General features: G+C 35.2%; 1 protein-coding gene across 4 annotated transcripts; it reads left to right on the top strand.

Annotated features, from left to right (window-relative positions):
- Positions 1–4,648: 4,648 nt before the first annotated feature.
- On the top strand, positions 4,649–12,859 carry LOC132063791 (phospholipase A1 PLIP1, chloroplastic). 4 transcript variants are annotated; one of them, XR_009416447.1, is made up of 8 exons: positions 4,649–4,968; positions 5,177–5,284; positions 8,539–9,271; positions 10,086–10,613; positions 11,172–11,231; positions 11,354–11,770; positions 11,938–12,551; positions 12,585–12,859. XR_009416447.1 is itself a non-coding variant. In XM_059456507.1 (7 exons), the coding sequence occupies exons 3-7, from the start codon at positions 8,582–8,584 to the stop codon at positions 12,355–12,357; spliced, it is 2,115 nt and encodes a 704-aa protein (XP_059312490.1). In that variant the 5' UTR covers positions 4,649–4,968; positions 5,177–5,284; positions 8,539–8,581; the 3' UTR covers positions 12,358–12,859. The 4 variants fall into 4 exon arrangements, 1 of the variants encoding a protein (XP_059312490.1); XM_059456507.1 differs by having other exon boundaries at positions 11,938–12,859; XR_009416448.1 differs by lacking the exons at positions 4,649–4,968; positions 5,177–5,284 and adding an exon at positions 7,875–7,999.
- Positions 12,860–19,937: the final 7,078 nt, after the last annotated feature.

Below are 19,937 nucleotides of genomic sequence, written 5' to 3'. Positions count from 1 at the left end.
TCAGGCAATTAGGCAAGGGCTCAAAAGATGGTTAGAAAATCTCTAGTTAATTCTGAAGTTACTTATCCTTCTATGGGCAACAATGGTATCATTACTAATGCCACAAATACTAGTAGTAGAACTATAGTTGCCTTTAAAGCACTTAGAAGAATAGGAGAGAGAACTACTTATATGGACATTAATTATGCTTCTTCAGTTCAGTTTCTTGTTATATGAACATCCTTTTCGTACATTATTATTACTTACAACATTATTCACTCGATCATTGAATAGCTCGAATTTGTCAGAGTATATATCTGGATACTTCCTTTCTATTGTGAAGTGCTTGAATAGGATAATTCGAATATATTAATGCTGAACGATCGGACGAGTACTTTGTATTTTAGCATTGAATATAATGGATATTTTTTTATTCAGTTAATTTTCTCTCGTTCTATCCCCAAAATGAAATGCAATCATATACGTACCATTTCCTTCAGATTTAAAAACTTATTAGTACATGATAGAGTCAGCAAAATAGAAACACAAGAATGGATATTTTTCTCATTAATGTTGCAATTTTGAACCTTGAAATAGATGCTTCCGATAAGAATATCAAAATCAGAAAGAAATTTTATAAATTGGATTAGCAAATAAAATTGCACCTTTTTTTTTTTTTTTTTTTTTTTTTGGAATTTGTTCTAAGAAACCCAGTTCTTGCATATTTCCATTTACAATGCCAGCTTAAATTATTTATGATCATACACAGATATATTAAGAATATACACAACATTTAATTCCACAAATGGTTGATTAATTATATAATCAAGATTGTGAAATCAATTAAGATATACTCCCTCCGTTCACTTATACTTGTCCACTTTGAACTTTTCACGTTGTTTAAGAAATAATAAATGAAGTGCATAATTTACCAATGTACCCATATTAATTGATGCATATTTTTATTGGATTTCAAAAATGTTTTGAAGTGAGTAATTAATACTATAGGTAAAATAGGAAAAAATAAATTGTCTTATCTTGATATGCTAAAAGTGACAAGTAAAGTGAAAATCTATTTTTGGAATACTAGACAAGTAAAAGTGAACGGAGGGAGTAAATTTTACATAAAATTCCACATCAAAATGTTTTTAACTTGTGAACATTTATGTCTCTTTCTTTGTCAAAGTGGTTTAAAATACATTGTATATAAGTTACATTAAAACGAATCATCTAATATCTTAACAATCTAATTTAAGAGAAGACAAATATGAAATTTTTCCAGAAAAGATAAAAAGACGTGATACTCGAATTAGCATTTAAAGAGTCGATCAATTCTAGAAAATGTAAATTGTCTAGATACATGCATCATAATATACATATGCGACCCCTCGATCTTATTCGAATTTTCATTTAGGCACTCATACTGAGAATGATTTCTATTGAACACCTGAACTCAAGTCAATATGTGTCAATTAGACACAAAAAGTGAGACTCACTTATGTTGAGCGCGTCAGGATGTTAAAATTTATCTGATATGGATTTAAAAGAAAAAACATCCACCCATCATATAAATCTAATTCTCCGAAAGAGAAAGAAAAAACAGAAAAAGAAAAAAAAAAGGAATGAGCTTCAATGTGCTTCATCTCGTCGGACTTCGTGGCGAGCTTGTGAGAACGTGAAAAACAATTTATTATGCGATGTCGGTTGCGAGGCAGAACCTAGTTAAATGACGAAATCGAGGATACTTATTTGGCAATGGAGACCCACTACTTGCTCTAATTAAAATTATTATTATTACTACCATTCTTAGGATTAAGTTTTTCCAGGAAATCTTTCGCATTTCTAAGGTTATCCTCGCCTTGTGGGGGGAATAAGTTACGACCCCGTGGCGCGAAATACACCGTCGCATCGCATGCCCGAGCAGCTCCACAGTAAATCAAAGTCCCGAGCCGACACGCAATCCCTGAGCCGGATCTCAAATCTTAACGCACCTCCCCCACGGCCTCTCTTCTTCAAACCCCCTATAATGCACCTCATCAAGCGAATCGCCACCGTCACCGCCGTGTCGCCGCTTTCCTTCTGGGCCATCAAATCCTTCCCTTTTTTCGTACGGTGCGTAAGAAAAGTGGTGACGCGACGGTGATGGTGGCGATTCACCCGGTATTTAGGCATTATGCAGGTGTGAGGAAGAGGCCATGGGGGAGGTACGCGATTAAGATTTGAGATCCTAGACAAAGGACACATGTCTGGCTCGGGACTTTTGATACACCTGTGGAAGCTGCTCGAGCCTACGATACGACGGCGAGGCTGTTTCGCGGCCATAAGATTGTAATTAATTTCCCCCTACAACTGAGGATAACCTTAGAAATGTGAAAGATTTCCTAGAAAATCTTAATCCTAAGAATGGTAGTAATAATAATTCCAATAAAAGCAATGATATAGGATCGTCTTCCAGACCTGGTGGTGATGCGGTGAGGTGAGGTCTCCATTGCTAAATAAGAATCCTCGTTTTCGTCGTTTAACCCAAGTTCTGCCCCGCAACCGACATCACGCAATAAATTCTATTTGTAGGCTTTGACGAGAGCTGGAGGGATACTTCGGGACAACGGCGACGAGTGGCGGGATAGTTAGCGACCAAAATAAAAAAGACGAGTGTTTGTATATGTGGTTATTGTATGGATCCATAAGGTGTAAAGGTTGGGTTTTGGCTGCTTGCAGGTATGAGTGCATGAATATAAAGGAAACTTTGACGAACTTTCCACAGAATTCTCGATAAGTGGACCCTCCTCGTATACATCTACATTCGAGGGATTCTGAAAAAATTTAGCAAAAGAGATTTTTTTTTTAAAATTTTAGGTGTCGCATATCGATTTGTCATGTCAACACGTGTAAAAATCATACATTTGATTTTGTTGAGAGATTTTCAGTTAGGTGTTGAATAGGCAGACATTGACTTGAGTTCACGTGTTCAGTAGGAATAACTCTTAGTACGAGTGTCTAAATGAAAAATTTGGACACGTTTAAGGGGCCACATATATATTCAGGCTTAATATTTCAAGTCATACATTTATATAAATTCAAAGATGTATAGCTTAGTATTTTATACATTAAATGTTAAATGAATAATTTAATTCTTAAGGACATAAAAGTCCATTAACATCTTTGATGGACTTTTAGTAATTTAATTTTTAACTTAGAAGCTTTTCACTATTATAAATTTAGAATAGTATGATATGATGACGCTATGATTGGACATGATATGATTCAACTCACATACTTAGATTTACTGGCCGAAACTCACGTACAAACCGAATTATACAAATAAATCGATATTATTAATTATACAAAAGTGAACATGACCGAAATACATGGAGAATTCATTGAGGATTTGGTGTCCAGTTAATTCAAAAACATCCAAATGGGGGTGACACGTTTTCATGGGAGAGTTTGCATGGTTTCTATGAGAGACAAAGTAAGTTATATAAGTGCAAGTGGTTTTGCTTCTTTTGTTTGTTTTTTGTTTGAGAAAAAAGTGAGAATGAGCAAACTTTAATACGAAGACACCCGTATTCCGCTGCATGCAACCGCACATTTGGCGCACACTTTAATTAATACCTCATTGACTGAACTGCCCTTACTATGGTCCTTTTATCAATACTATCTCTCATCTGTCATATCTTGTTTCCTGACTAAAATGCCCCTTTCTATTTTTTGTTTTGTTTTTTCTTGGATCTATAGTATTTGATCACTTTGCTAAACGTGATTTAATTTGAATCTCCAATATATAGGTTGAACCTAAAAGTATAGAGTATATTATATTCCTATTGGGATCTCTCCAAAGATGATGTAGGTTGAATATAGACATAAACCAATAACGTCATTATGAGGACTTGTGTTCGAACCCTTCCTTAGCATTTTACCACAACAATATGCATATTTCCATTAAACTTTATGAGAGCAATTAGAATGCATGTGTAAAAAAAGTTCCAACTCTAACCTTAATTAATTATATATAAGATCGACGTAAATATGTCCCTTGTATTAATACAATGTGACTTTGATTTTTCGTCATTGTAAAGAAACTTGTGTATAGAAAAAATTATCAATCCCTAGCATATATAAATGTTGAAGTCTCTTTATGATAAAAAGGAAATTTTGCTTGTTAAAAGGTTGAATGTCACGAGCTCGATGGACAAGAAACCATATAAAACCATATAAAGCTTCCTCCATAGACTAAAATGGGCTTTTTCATGGAAAAAGTTGCAGATAAATATTAAACATGTAAAAATTTGAAGTTATACAAACATTTAAGTTTTTGGTTGTCTCAAATCCTTTTTAGCGAAAATATATGATTCCTATATTAACTAGCACCTTTTGTAAAAACGTATTCACTCTCCTCCTCAATTTATTGATAAGTTTTACTGTAGCGACGATTAATAATTCAACTAATTCACTCTTTTAAATTACAGATCTGTTATTAAACAAAAGAAATACATTTTAGAAAAATTGTGATTAAATATGAGAAATCGGAGTTAATACCAAGGTTAAAAACGTCAAGTGGAGGTGAAGATTCTTAAAGGGCAAGAGAGACTCAATTACCACGTGCAAGATTCCCTTAGGCTGGTTTTTGTTATTCCACCCTGCCAATGCCCACCTTATATAATACCCTGTAAATACCGCAAACTCTTAGCAGAGAAAGTGAAGATCTTGGTTCTTCATGTGCCTTCTCAGCACATGAAAATGTACCAAACAATTTCATCACCTTTCTCTGCACCTACCTAAGTTTTATACTTTCACATCTAAAAAGTTCTTTAAACCTTGAGAGTTCTGATAGGATCCAGTGCGTTTAGTATCACACTGACATTGACAATTTTGGCATTTCTGCTGGACGAGAGTGAACCAATTTCTTCAAGATTTCCCAGTAGATAGAAGTGATTGGAGATTTAATTTATGTTTTCAATCGGAGTTCTGGAGAGACGTATCAACAGTGTAAGTAAATCATTTATTTATTGCTTCTACTTCTACCTTGCTCTTTTTTCATTTGCTTCAAATTACAACATTGGCTGGTGTATTTAATTTTCGGATATGTGAAAAAATTTGTTCTTTCTTGTGTTAGTTCTTTGTGGTAGATTCTTGGATTTAATTCTCACCACATTCATTTGAGCTGGAAATGTACTAATTTTTTCCTCTTTTGCAGAAGCATTTACATTTGGAGTTCAACGTGATGATTCGATTTATGCATAACATTGTTACTCTGTTCTGATCGAAATACTTGAATCTGATTTGATCCGACTGGGAGTTCCAGGTAACTGTTTATTTGTTTTTTGCTTCATAGTATCTTTAATATTTTTTTACTGCGAATACTCCCTCCGTTCATTTTTACTTGTCACGTTTCATTTCTCGAAAGTCAATTTGACTAATTTTCGTAGCTAAATTGAATTAGATTAATTGAATATTTTAAAACTAAAACTTAGATGTTCGAGAACTAGACTACAAATACTACTCCTATATGTTGGAACTTTCACATATTAATATTACTATACCTTAGAATGTTGGTCAAAGTCCATATAATTTGACTTTTGAGAATAGAAACATAACAAGTAAAAGTGAGTGGAGAGAGTAAAAATATGATTTCTCAACATTGACTGATATATTAAATTGTCATATTTTTCAATATTGACTGGTATATCGAATTGTTCAGAAATGACAACAGATTGGATGTTATTTCTTTAGTCTGTTCTTTGTGGTCAATATTTGGAGTAAATGTTGATGGAGTTGTTCTTAAATGCTGCTATAGTTCGCTAGTAGATGTTCACTTCAATAATGACGTATAACACATATGACAGCTCTTTTTAATGCGCTTTATGTTAGCTAGGGTGCGTTCCATACCGAGTTTCAATTTTTCCATGTTCGATTAGTTAATCTTTTTAATAATTTTTTGGAAAAATAAGTTAAAAATGAGAAACATGACTTTCTTAGTGGATTAGGGAAAACAAGTTTTGCAAGTAACATTTCGCATTGTGTCCTTCCCACTCTCTAACACAACCTCATTTTCACCCCTAATCCCGTAGCCCACATCCCCCCACCTTCCATAATATTTTTCTAGATTATATAGAAATATTTTTTTATTTACATACTGAACTCAAGAAAATAAATAAAAATCCACTTACTTTCCTAGAAAATGTTTTCTACCATGATAAACATTTTCCTTCGTTCCACGCACACCCTTAAACTCTATATAATTTGATTTATTTAAAAGTACATTATTTTCCTTTTTATTTTATTTTTTCTTAAAAAAGCAACAAAAGAAAGGAAAATCATAATTATATAGCTGGAGTAGAACCTACTTTTGAAGCATTAATAAGCGTTATTTCGGTATTTCCTCAAGTAGTTGAACTACAACCATAATTGCAAGCTGCAAGGTTATTTAAAGTGCCATAATAAAGAGAGTTATAACAAAAATCAACACAAATATTGTTTCAGTACAAATAAGTCGGACGAAAAGAAAAACAAAAAACGAGTTGGCAAGTTTTCTTGATTGAACGGTAATAATGAAGAGAGACAAAGAAAACTAGGGATTGCTAACCAAGATAAATTAAGCTAGAAGTATGGGTTTGTGAGAAGTAGCAAGAAATGACTCTTTTAAATATTGATTTTTATTGGCTTATTTTAACAAATTAAGAGAGAATTAATTATTTTTAATTTTACCTTTATCAGTAAATAAATGTTTTAAATTTATTAGAATATTAGTAATCAGATTTAAATTTCTAAAGCATAGTTAATAAGAAAATATAGTAAAATAAACACTTAACCAATACTACCTTTTAAAAGAAGTATAAGATACAAATTGGACAAGTAAAAGAGAATAGAGAAACTGTCAGTTAATTAGCCAAGTTCATTTTGACACTAGGTGTTCTTTATTAAGGACCCTCCTTTTAAGTTGCCACCACGTTGCAGTTTGCAGTGTTCATTTATGATGGGCAAAGAGAGTATATTCGTAGTATTACTAGTATTAGCATAGAAGTTTCCAGTTCTAATGTGAACATATTTATTACTATAAAATAATTAAGGTGGCAGGAAACTTATGGACCAATAAACCGTAGCTCTTAACCATAGACGATAACTCCGATTATGCATATGAATTTGATAAACAATATGGTCAATGAAGGAGATGAAATTAGGAATGACATATGTTCCGATACCCAATTTCTAGTTTCTCATCGAACCACCACTTTTTGTCATCCTCTCATTAAATGGTTTTCATGGGCTGTTACATTAAATCATGTGCTGCATCGTGATAAAAATGAATTTGAGCTTTGTGTCATTTAATATTCCGTCCATTATGTTTAAATCGATAACTGAATTGTGTAACCAATATTTTAACGATTCTATAACTGTTTCGCGTGTCTATAAACTGATAACCGATATTGCCGAATCAATAACCTTTAAAACCGAACCGACGAATAAACAGTCTTATTATGTACCCTAAGGACATTATATAGAATTAATCATAAGATTATTTCCCTAGATTGTCATTTATATTTCTTTAAGTATCTTAAGTAATACTCTACGAATTAAAATAATTAAGGGTAAATATGAAAAGAGATTAATAAATGACTTTTTGTTTTTAGAAAGTCAAATATTTTGTAACAAATTAATTAGTTTGTTAGAACGACTAAAGCATGTGCTACAATCTAGGAATAGTACTAAGATTTATTCCAACATCCCTCACCCTCCATGCCTATTTTTTCTCCTTAGACTGATCCAGCACCTAGTGTATAAAATTCCCCTTTCATCGTTCTTTTCATGAAAAAATGGAGCTCTAATTTGTTTCTAAACCTCAAGTTTAATGCTGATCCTCTTTTCATCTTCTTCTTGGACATTCTTAATTGTGACGGACGCATATATACTGACTGTCTTAGTTGAGAACGTTATTCTGAGGATTCCACATTGAAATCAACAACAAAATGCTTGTTTTGTCAAATTCATAGCTCAGGACAAATATTTGTTGTTTAACAAGGTACGTACTTAGTTACTTTTTCGTGTGAACTTGAGAAGGAAAATGTAGTTTCCACATGCATGACGCAACAGCGACATCAATAGCTAAATATTAAACCTTCTAATTTTCCCAAGGTATCCTAATTCCTGATATAAAGTAGAGCAAACTTAAAAGACTCATATATCCTTGGAGATCTAAGTCAAATTTTGGTTTAGGATTATGAAAAGATTGTAAAATCCAAAAAAAGAACATCGATTACAGTGTTGAACTCCAAAAATCTATCACTCTCTTATTATAGGTCCAATTTAATTCCTGTTATGCCCATATCCCTTGGATAGAATAGGCGAGCTACATTAGGATAAACTATGTCATTTTCAAAGTACTTCAATTTGTGCTTTGCGGTTGTTAAAGGGAATCATCCTTTATGTCCTCGTTGTGCACAAAGCATACTTTTGTCATGAATAGCTTCTTTATAAGACCCAGGTCATTTACTGTTTTAACTCAACAACCCTCCAAGAATCCTTCTTATTCTCATCTTGATTTCTTCTTTTAATGTGTAGCTTCTAGGTTTGCCTCAAGAAGTGATCAAGTCTCTTGGCAATCATGGCGTGCAGTTGTGTATCCATAATAAACTCTCCTGTGACCAAAAGCTCTAAAGATTCGTGGATGGAGCAAGACAACTTTCGGGGGTCATTTTCGAGCAAAGGGAGTCGTGAGAAGGCTCAAATGAGAAGATGCTATTCCGACAACCACCTGAGCTGTCGTGCAAATCGTATCCAGAGTTTGGAAACACAGCCAAAATTGAAGAGTAGTCGTTCCACAGGAGGTCCCTTTAAACTTCAGTTGTCAAGTTCGTTCCTCCCTGATTCTCTTCGGTCATTCTTGTTTGATAGTGAGACCAGTGAGGATATTAACATAGAGGGCGTTATCTTCGAGACTGGCCATGATACTGATCATGATCACGATCGTGACAACAATGGGATGGAGGCTGAGGAAGAGACGAGAAGGTCCAATTGGATTCGAAGGCTCGTGGAGCTAAGGAGAAATTGGATAGAGAAACAGAAGGAGGACGATGCAGAGATACTTGAAGACAACATAGAAAATAGTGGTGAAGACTCTGAGGAGGAAGGTTGTGAAGTAGATTATGATGATGACAATGATGCAGCAGACGAGGTGAACATTGATAGAGAATCCTTCTCCGGGTTGTTAAGGAGAGTCTCCTGGTCAGAGTCCAAGCTTTTCTCTCAGCTGGCTTTCTTATGCAACATGGCTTATGTTATTCCCGAGATCAAGGTTTGTTCACTTATCCAGGACATGCATAAGGCTTATGTTATTTCTCTACTCATATTTTGCTCATAATCTAGTTTTCAACTTTACCTTCCATGTATCCTCCCACTCCCAAATGCTTGAAAACGAAATAAACTGGTGAAGAGAAGCTACTTATCATCAATGTGCATGTCACCCTTTTCTTTTGCGCATTTGTGAATGTTTTTCTACTTCTTAAAAAAAATTCTATTCCTTTCTGTGCAACAAAAAAAAAAAACATCACATGAACGACAGAAAGCTGCTGGGCTTTACATCCATCTTTCATTTTGCTTTTTGTTTTCAGAGAGCATTATCTGGGCTAAATAGTTAAACAGTTTTTGGTAGTTAGCTTTCATTTCCAAGGCCAGAAGATTTTCTCTGGAAGACACGCCTTAAGTCCACATTACCCTAGTCGGCAAAACAAATCAACATGGCAGCCCAACTAAACCAAACCTGAAAGTCTGATTGCTAATCCTATTTTTGTACACCACGATAGACAATTATCCTGTCTAAAAAAGGTTAAGTATATTTCCCAGGGAAGCCATATCCTTTGCTCAATAAAGTCCTCCAGTGCGGTCTGTCTTAGGTGATCGTAAATAAGGTTACGGTAGCTGTACGCCTGTACTTCAGTAAATAGACATTTAACCAAGAGGGACCTAGAACAATCACGCCTTTAGGTCATTCTCAATCTACAATTGCATTTGACGTAATTCTCCCTGCTCGAGGCATGATTACTAGTTATTATTTATTTCAATAGTCCTCAGCAAGTCTAATAAGTGAAAATCATTCCTCCAATATGCAGGCGAAGGATTTAGAAAGATGCTACGGACTGGACTTCATAACATCTTCCTTAGAGAAAAAGGCAGAAGCTATGGCTATCAAAGCCAAGTTCAACAAGGATTCAATTCGTATTCCAGTGCCATCATCAGATAAGTCAATGCTTAATTCAGATAAAACAGAGGAAACGGAGCATAAGCATCTACCTCGGCCATCTGTTGCTTATGATATAGCAGCTTCTGCAGCATCTTATGTCCACTCCCGTGCTAAGGGCCTGTTATCGCTTGGCAGTGAGTCCAAATTGGCAGTTGATGATGCGACCTTGAAAGGCAACAAAAGGTGCTCAGCAGATGAACAAGACTATTCTTCCCAAAGAGTATACAAGTCAGAGATGGCGGCATATGTAGCTGCATCAACAATGACAACAATGGTTGCAGCTGATGAGAAACAAAAGCTGGAGGCAGCGATGGACCTTCAATCACTTCAATCCTCACCTTGCGAATGGTTTATTTGTGATGACTTAACCACATATACTCGTACTTTTGTTATTCAGGTAATCGTTTCTATTAAACTTGACAACAAACAAACATACATGAAGAAGTGTAGGAAACAGCAACAACAACATACCCAGTATTATCCCACCAGGTGGGGTCTGGGGAGGGTAGAGTGTACGCTGACCTTTCCTCTACCTTTTGACGGGTAGAGAGGGTAGAGAGGTTGTCTCTGATAAGACCCCCGGCTCAAAGAGAGATGAAAAATCATCAGGAAACGACAAAGTTCAAATAAATAATTGGATAGGCAATCAAAGTGGGACATTGAATAGAAAAGTAATTCCTCCGTTTCATTTTATATGGCGGTGTTTGATTTACCGCTAAGTTTAAGAAAAAAGAAAGAGTTTCAGAACCTGTGGTCTTAAACATGACATGACCTTCCAATGATTATAAAAACATGTCATATTAAGAGTGAAATAGAAAGTCTACAGTTTTTCAAATATAGAAAGGTGTCATTCTTTTTGGGATGGTTTAGAAAGGAAGAGCGCCATATAAAATGGAAAAGGCGGGGATTATTCACTTCCATCCAGATTGACAAGTTATCCATGTGTGAACTGCAGGGATCAGACTCATTGGCATCATGGCAGGCAAATCTCTTCTTTGAACCCAGCAACTTTGAGGTAGGTATCAGAAGTGACTCTCTATAATCTTTTTGATGAAGGGAAGTGACTCTCTATAATCTTGTCTTTATAGTTATGGAGACGATGAACTGAATCAGCAACAAATAATTTCATTGTCACAGGAAATGGATGTGTTGGTTCATCGAGGAATTTATGAAGCTGCAAAAGGAATATATGACCAATTCATGCCAGAGATAGTGGAGCATCTGCAGAGGTTTGGCAACAAGGCCAAGTTTCAATTTACTGGCCACTCTCTAGGAGGAAGCCTCTCACTTCTGGTCAACTTAATGCTGCTAACTCGGAAGGTCGTCAAACCATCCTCTCTTCTACCAGTTGTCACTTTTGGATCACCATTTGTGTTCTGTGGTGGTCAAAAGGTACTCAATGATTTGGGTTTGGATGAGAATCATGTGCAGTGTGTGATGATGCATAGAGACATTGTTCCAAGGGCATTTTCATGCAACTACCCAAACCATGTGGCCCAAGTCCTCAAACGTTTAAACAGTACATTCAGATCCCATCCTTGTCTGAATAAGAATGTGAGTACACTCTCCCTTGCATGGTTTTTATATTTTAAAATTTTGAAGCTATTTCAAAATTCAAACCCTATCCAATACATAGAAGAACTGAGTTTTACAACTAAGAATTTACTTCTAGCTTTGCGTAACAATCTAACGCACCCTGGTACGTGTGCTTATTCTGGCAGAAACTGTTATACTCTCCAATGGGAAAGATATTCATCATCCAGCCTGATGAGAAGACATCTGTCCCTCACCCTTTGCTTCCTCCAGGCAGTGGCCTTTATTCCCTAGACACCACCCATTGTGCATTTACTAGGAGAGCTTTCAGAGCCTTTCTGAATTCTCCACACCCATTAGAAATTCTAAGTGACCCTACGGCATATGGTTCTGGTGGTACAATTCTCAGGGACCATGACTCGAGCAATTATCTGAAGGCTGTGAACAGCATTATAAGGCAACGCACTAAGCTACTTGTCCGGAGAGTAAGAAAACAGAGGAGCCTGATTTGGCCATTATTGGCTTCACAATCTCCACACGCATGGAGCCACGAGCGTGACATAGAAACCAGAGGAATATTAAGAAAGGAAATAATGTCAGGCGTTTGATTTCCTACCAAGAATTCATACCCCTTTCCTTGAGCCTTCTCTTGCTGCCAAATTACAAATCCATTACAAGAGCTCAACTTCATTTGAGAATTTTTCCAGCCAATTAGAGCCTCTAAGTTATCCTACAAACCTATGATTTTGATGGAACTATACGAGGGAGAGATGTTTCAGCCTATTATATGAAGACCGTCGAAGTACGATATAGCAACAAAGTTCAGACATATCAGGAAAGCACATAAGCGAAGCAGCCTTGGTAGGACTACTATTGGTGCTGCAATATCTAAGTGCATCGTGTTAGTAGCCATACTGTGGGGAAAGGAGAATAGATATAGTTACGACATAAATCATAAGAGGAAATACAGGAAATGTTTCTAAGAGTTGTTAAGTTATATCACCTTGTATATAGTCTACCCAGTCAAAACACATTGTCAAATAATTGTATCATGGAGATAGTTGTTTATATTGTAAATTAAAATGTCAACTTGTGAGTTGTGAAGTCTTACTTGAAAACTAGTGTTTAGATTTCGAAAGCTTATCTCCATCATCGACACATTACCAGACCGAAAGGTTCATAACGCTCTCATCATCATAACCAAGAAGCTATACTAAGTTGTCCTACATTGCTCAAAATTGTGTCAAGTACCCGATATGGACACTGCATCCATATATAGCACAGACGTGTTATAGAAACCCACACTCATCCTTTCAGAAATTAAAAGAGTAAACTTTTCAAGAGTGTGAAAAAGTGGACCAACAGATTCGAAAGGTGAAGTAGTGATTGGAGAAAATGGATTCTAGCTGATGCATAAACTAAACTCTCTGCTCAAAGATGTTGTTAAGTATCCGCAAACAAAGGCAGTTCTTTGAGAAGCAATGCTCTCTCTCTCTCAATTGTCACTCCCTGTTTGAATGAGAACTATACTGGCAGCCTACATACAACTTGCACATGTATAGTTACCTGTCGCTTCATTAATGATTTACCTCACCTATCAAAGATAAACTACACGGGCAGCCAAAAGTGTCATGAGCAAGGTAAAATCACAACTCCAAATAATAACAACATCAACACACCTTGTGTAATTTCACAAGTGAGGTCTGGGGAGGGTAGAGTGTACATAGACCTTACCCCTACCTCGGGAGGTAAAGAAGCTGTTTCTGACAGACTCTCAGCTCAAGTGATAAAGCATTCTTAACAATAACTACAACATAATAATATGATAATCGAAGTACAAGAAACATAAGATAGTAACAGAGATAAAGGGCAAGAAACTACAGGAGTAATGCTACGACTTACTAGTATCAAAAGGTAAGCCAGACTATCTAAGGTCATGTCCTCGATAAGCTAAACAACAAATTAGTTGTCCACCAACAGTCATACTCTATTTGATTTAACACAAATTTTAAAAGGCATATTACCTATTACAACAAAGTAAAGCTAACCAAGCCTGGAAACTGACTATTTGGAAAGTTTTCATCTTAACCCTCATAAACGCTACTGAACTTATAAGATTTTCTTCACTAAAACAAGAATATCCCTAATCCGTAAAGCGTAACACATGCCCATGATCTTCCTTCTTTTCATCTTCCTTTACCTCTTCTTCTTCTTCTTCTTTATACAAAACTGTAAGGTGTTTTTCCTGTAGATTAGCTACTTGAAACGCATCAATAAGAGTGATAGGACTATGCATATCCACAGAATGCTTAATCTCAGTCTTCAAACCAGCAATAAAACACGATACATAGAACTTCTCCTTTAAATCAGGATATGCAGAAACCATATCACACATAACCTTCTCAAACCTTTCTACATATTCTTCAACACCCATATCTTCACGCTGTTCAATGCTTCTAAATTTGTCCATTGGTTCAACACCAAAGCGTTTACAAATGTCAACACAGAACTTGTCCCAAGTAATTTGATCTGAAACGTAACATTGGTACCAGTATTCAGCTTTACCTTTAATGTGAAGTGAAACATAGGACATTTTAAGATGGTCTGAGATATAACAGAGTTTGAAGAAACTGTTGCATCGCCTTATCCAACACCTTAGGTTTTCAAGGTCGAATTCAGGAAATTTAAGTTTTCTTATTGGAGGTTTATGGTTCCAAGAATCAGCCATGGCAAGATTTATGGAAAAGATAAGCTCAAATGAGATAAGGTAGTTTAGGGTTTTGATTTTGAATAAAGGAAGAGTGATGGTAGGGGTTAGTTATTTGTAGCAGTGATGATCAGTTTGAAAGTATTGCCGGCTGTATATATTCCATGCACTATGCTAACTCACAGGCCACAATTCCACTCCATACTATTCTAAAGGGACCCTAAATTTCTCCGTCTCTTTTGTATTACACCATTTGACTAGACACGAGATTTAGAAGGAAAAAAAAATTAGTTTTAGATATTTGTGTGATTATAAATTATCTCATAAAGTTCAATTATTTCTAAATATAAAAATGTGACATTCTTCTTGGTACAGACTAAAAAGGAAAGTGTGTCACATAAATTGAGATACAAAGAATATTAACTATTTGATATATTAATCACTAATATATTTTAACTCTTTATGGATCTTTCATAATATAGTGATTATTAAGATCTTCAATGTTATTTTATATTTTCAGAAAGAAAAGAAAGAATCTGAAGGGTAAACTTCCAAAGAACTTGAGTAATTTTTGTTAGTTGTGATGTTATAGAATGACTAAGATACAAAATAATTACCAGAGCTTATTCAATGCAACACAAATATAATACACAATATTCTCCTTTAGCATTTCTGTCTAATTTAATATAATTAGTACGAGCAAAAAATGGAATGTAGACTTATTAATCCTGGTAGTACACTTTGATTCGTTGAATTATAGGAGTACTAACGGTATTAGAAATTATTGACTTGTGAAATTTTAATTATTGGTAAGTCTTTGAATTGTTAAGTATGACTCATATTTCTCCTGACTGTCAATGAGAAGATAGAGAATCGCCGGAGATATTATTTTTTTCCGGCCACAAAAGAGAAGATGATGAAAAGAAAATGAAAATGGGTCAGGTCGGATTAAATGAAGGGAAATCTATATGGTGTAGCTAACATTGGGCCTTATTTTTATCTAGTAGCTATACTTTAATTTATTTACGCCTCGTAGCTAAAAGGTGTATATCAATTACACTACATAACTAAAACATACAAATAGGTTAAAATAAAAAAGCAACCCCTGCATCCACATTTTTCTCTCTCCTCCCTCTCTTCTCTCTCCCTTCCCTCTGTCTCTAAGCTCTCTCCGTATGAACAGGACTCTTCGTTCCCTACTTCTTCTTCATCTTCTTCGTCTTGTTGCTCGTATTCTTCATAGAAATTAAGTTCAGATCTCTGAGTATTTCTTAGATCGGAGTGTAATGGTGTTGTTGTGGTTAAATCTACCCAGCGGTGATGGGAGTGAAAGTGGCGGTGATTTTTTTAATTTTCTGGTTGTTTTGTCGTTTTCAAGCAGCATGGTTCGTATTTTCTCGCCACGGTAAATATCGTATCCCGTCGTTTTCCGGTTCCGGATTTGAAAAATAATGTTTCTTTTATGAGTGTATTCATTAATTTTTTAGCATACAATCCAGTGTATTCATTAATTTTTTAGCATACGATCCAGTGTTTGGAGTGTATTTTATTTCTTGTATTCCGTATTTGAGTGTATTCGTTAATTTTTAGTGTAAAAATGTGTTTGGGGTGTATTTTTGTTTCTTGTATTTTGAAGGATATTTTTTTGTATTCAACTAATTTTAAATATAATAAAGTGAATACAGTGTAAAAGTAGTTACAAATGAATACAGTTGAGTTGAATACATTTGACTTGGATTAAAATTAGTTGAATACATCTAACTTGAATACATCGGAATTTGACTTGAATACAGTGAAATTTAACTTGAATATATCAAAATCATTACGACACGTACCCAAATTTTGAATACAATCCGAATTTTGAATACAATCTACTAGCTCGCGTCTACTGTAGCTACGAAATGTAATTAGCTAATGTGTAGATATGCCTAAAAAATAACCCCCAAAATGTAGTCATTTATGTAAGTTTCCCTTAAATGAATGGGTTTCTAAAAGAATTGAGTATTTAAAATTAGGGGTGGTCTTTTAATTATTAACTTGACACGTGTTCCTATGTTAAAATTAAGGGCAAATGTCACGCCCCGAACCATGGCCTGGGCGTAACACGGCAACACTGCCTTCTTTTGTGACAAAGATTGAGCCAGCCACATGACTTGCATCGAGTCTCATACGGGACTTGAACTGATGCGGAATATAGAGTAAACATGCATGAATTATGAAAACATGGAGTTCAATAATCATAAGTTTGAAAATATTATTATTATATCATGAATGAGGAATTATGGTAATGTAGTCATTGAGGCTAACTCAACTGAACATGACAACTGACTAGTCTATGAAACCTCTGACACGAATCGCCTACTAAATCGTTCACGACAAGGCCCTCGGCGATACCTTAAATGCATAATCGAAATATATAGAAGTAAAGACACAACCCCGAATGAGATGGCTCACCAAAACCGATACGAGCAATGTCCCAACGAGCAAATCTGTCGTCTGTCAATAAATACACGCATCGTGAAATGCAGCCCCCGGGCAATAGAAGGGGACGTCGATATCGAATGTACTGGTATGTAAAGCAATCGAAAGAAATAATATGACATGAAATAACATGATAAGAAGTGAAACGAAAACACGGGACATGAACACGAGCATGAATACATATAAGTAAAGTTCCAAACAAGATCAATGGAAATACATTTATATATAATCGCTTGTAACATGAGGAGTGCTATAGTATAACCGACAACATGATGCAAGACTTGCGTCCTACCGTGAAACACTCACATCTTGCAGGGAATAGAGATTTAAGTAATAATAAGCATGTAAGGATCTGAACGCATAATGAAGGTGTTGTCTATTGCGCGACAACCCTTATCCTACGGTGGCTACGTAGTTTCGGTGTTATGCCGAGCCTTCTCGGTTAACTAAGCAAATCCCAAAAACATGAACATGATATAGTTGGTTAAGAAGCCCATGATTTTCGTGAAATAACTTGTAATCATGATTTCACGAAATGACTTGTAACGTGTTTTCATGAAATGACTTGTAACATGGTTTCATGAAATGACTTGTGAATATGTTCTGAAGTGATATAACATAAACATGGTTTCATATCAAATAGCTTGTAAAACATAGGTTTGTACAACATAGCATAATCATGAGTTCATATCGTAAAGCTTGTGTGAAAACATGTAGAGTGTTTCTTGAAAATAAACATAATGATTTATAACTTGCATGTAAAAACCCATGGAATGCAACGCATGGCTTTTTCATGGATTTCGGACAAATTCTCAATAATCATAATGAAATATCAAGAACTCAATGAAGAATTAATAATAGTAATTCAATACATAATATAATCATGGGACATGGACCTAGGGTTATCATGAACATGGTTAAAACCCTAGTTTTCGTAAAGATTCATACATGATTAAAACCCTAGTTCTTCGTAAAGATTCATACTTTTATGGAAAAAGAGGCATGGGGAAGAACAATGATGTTCCCATACATAGATAGTAACCCTACATACCTTATTGCTCCAAAAACTTGAGGAAAAATCTGAATCCTTGAAGAAAAATCTCAAAATCTTGAATCTTGAGATGGGTTTTCTTGAAAACCCTAGGTTAGGAACAATGATTTCCTAATTAGATTTCATGAATACATGTTAGAATTGACTTGGAATGGTTGAAATAGGCTTACCTTGATGTTTTGGAAGAATGAGAGGAAGAACCCTTCGTTCTAGGTTTTGGGAAATTGAAAAATGAAATACAAGAACCGAAGGCTTGAATTTATACTAAAGTGAGGCGAAAAATTATATGGACAATTATACGATCCGTATAATATGACCATATTTTATCACGGCGCAAAACAGAATGTCGAGTTGAAATTTCATGAAATATGGACTAATTATACAGTCCGTATAAAATTATATGGACCGTATAACTCGTTCGTATAACATGATCAGTGAGCGGACTGCTCTGTAATTCTCCAATAAAATGGTCATAACTTTTTGTACAGATGTCTGCTTGACTTTATAATATACCGTTGGAAAGGTATTTCAAAGATCTACAACTTCTATTAAGGAAGTTTTCCCAAATTCCCAAATAATAAAGGGGTTATGGTCGCTGGAAGTAAGACCTTCTACAAACTCACTTGAAAACATGCTCCCTAGAGTGGCTTCCAATTTTGTTTTGCCCAAAGACTCTTCTTATGACTAGATTAGTTTTCAAAACACTTCCTATAGTCCTCATATTTGTTCCATTATACCCTCGCCTTATGAGTCAAACCCTAGCCCGAATGCACGAGGTGTTACAACAATTTTGTGCCAAAGTATAACAGGAGGGGTATATTTGGACCGAAAATATAACGAGGATATATTTTAACTATTTATGATACTACAACGGTATATTTAACCATTTTCCGTAAATGTTCTAAAATAGAAAAAAAATAAAAAAATTCATATATACAATATGAATACTGACAATACAATTGCTGCCAGAATGAATCATTCTTTTTCACGTAGATGATAACAATTGTTGATTCCAAATCTTGTCAAAGACATACCACAAGCAACCTAGCAGCATACTACATATATATTTTAATTTACCCACTAACACTAATTTCTGATAAAAAAATATTGTTATTCAGAAGTTGTTGAATAATGTTTGACTACTCATATATGCTAAACAATTATGGAGATCCTTGTTGAAGTGGATAGGGGAGGACATGGTGATAACAAGTTGGAATGCGGCTGGCCAAATGAGTGAAGAACAATGGAATACTACTACAACAACAACAACAACATACCCAATGTAATTCCATAAGTGGAGTCTGGAGAGGGTAAGATATGCACCTTGGAACCTTACGCTACCTTTGTGGGTCTGAAAGGTTGTTTTAGATAGACCTACATGGTGGACGTTTAAATTGTATCAAATTAATCCATAAAGTTATTTGGATTACATTTCAAATACATGATATATTGCTCCGAATAAATATTATGGATTAATATAATTGGGTTAATTATTTAAGTCAATAAATATGGATTCAAGTAATGGTCCAATTTCATTGGGCTAACCCATTTAATTGGGCTACATATGATGAACCCACTTTGTCAAGCCCAAGATGTCATCTTATTCAAGAGGCCCAAATTGATGCCACATGTCAAATGACGTGGCACGCCAAGTCAAATAAAGGAGCCTATAGGGTCATGCCACGTGTCAACATGATGCAGCATGCCTAGACAAATCAAAGGCCAATGAAGATGCGCCGTGTGTCACCAGTGACATGTTAAGGCTAATCAAATATCGGCATGTCGACTTAATTCGATTGGTCGAAAGAAGCCTATCCTTATCACAACTCCTCCATCCTACAACTATAAATAGGGGTCTCATAACAGAAGTTCTAACAAGAAACAAGAGAGAGCTCGTGGATTAACGCGCGGGTTTCTCTAGCTAAAAGCTTCAAGTATTTCTCGAAGTT

Source organism: Lycium ferocissimum, chromosome 7 (assembly GCF_029784015.1).
Source record: "Lycium ferocissimum isolate CSIRO_LF1 chromosome 7, AGI_CSIRO_Lferr_CH_V1, whole genome shotgun sequence".
Lineage (NCBI taxonomy): Eukaryota > Viridiplantae > Streptophyta > Magnoliopsida > Solanales > Solanaceae > Lycium > Lycium ferocissimum.
This window is presented reverse-complemented; position numbering and strand designations above follow the sequence as displayed.

What these genes read in the sequence shown, in the direction of transcription:
- LOC132063791 (XM_059456507.1), top strand. Translation starts at nt 8,582, where the DNA reads ATGGCGTGCAGTTGTGTATCCATAATAAACTCTCCTGTGACCAAAAGC. An exon ending in TTGAACCCAGCAACTTTGAG is followed by an intron (nt 11,232 to 11,353) that starts GTAGGTATCAGA and finishes TCATTGTCACAG; the next exon opens with GAAATGGATGTGTTGGTTCA. An exon ending in ATCCTTGTCTGAATAAGAAT is followed by an intron (nt 11,771 to 11,937) that starts GTGAGTACACTC and finishes TTATTCTGGCAG; the next exon opens with AAACTGTTATACTCTCCAAT.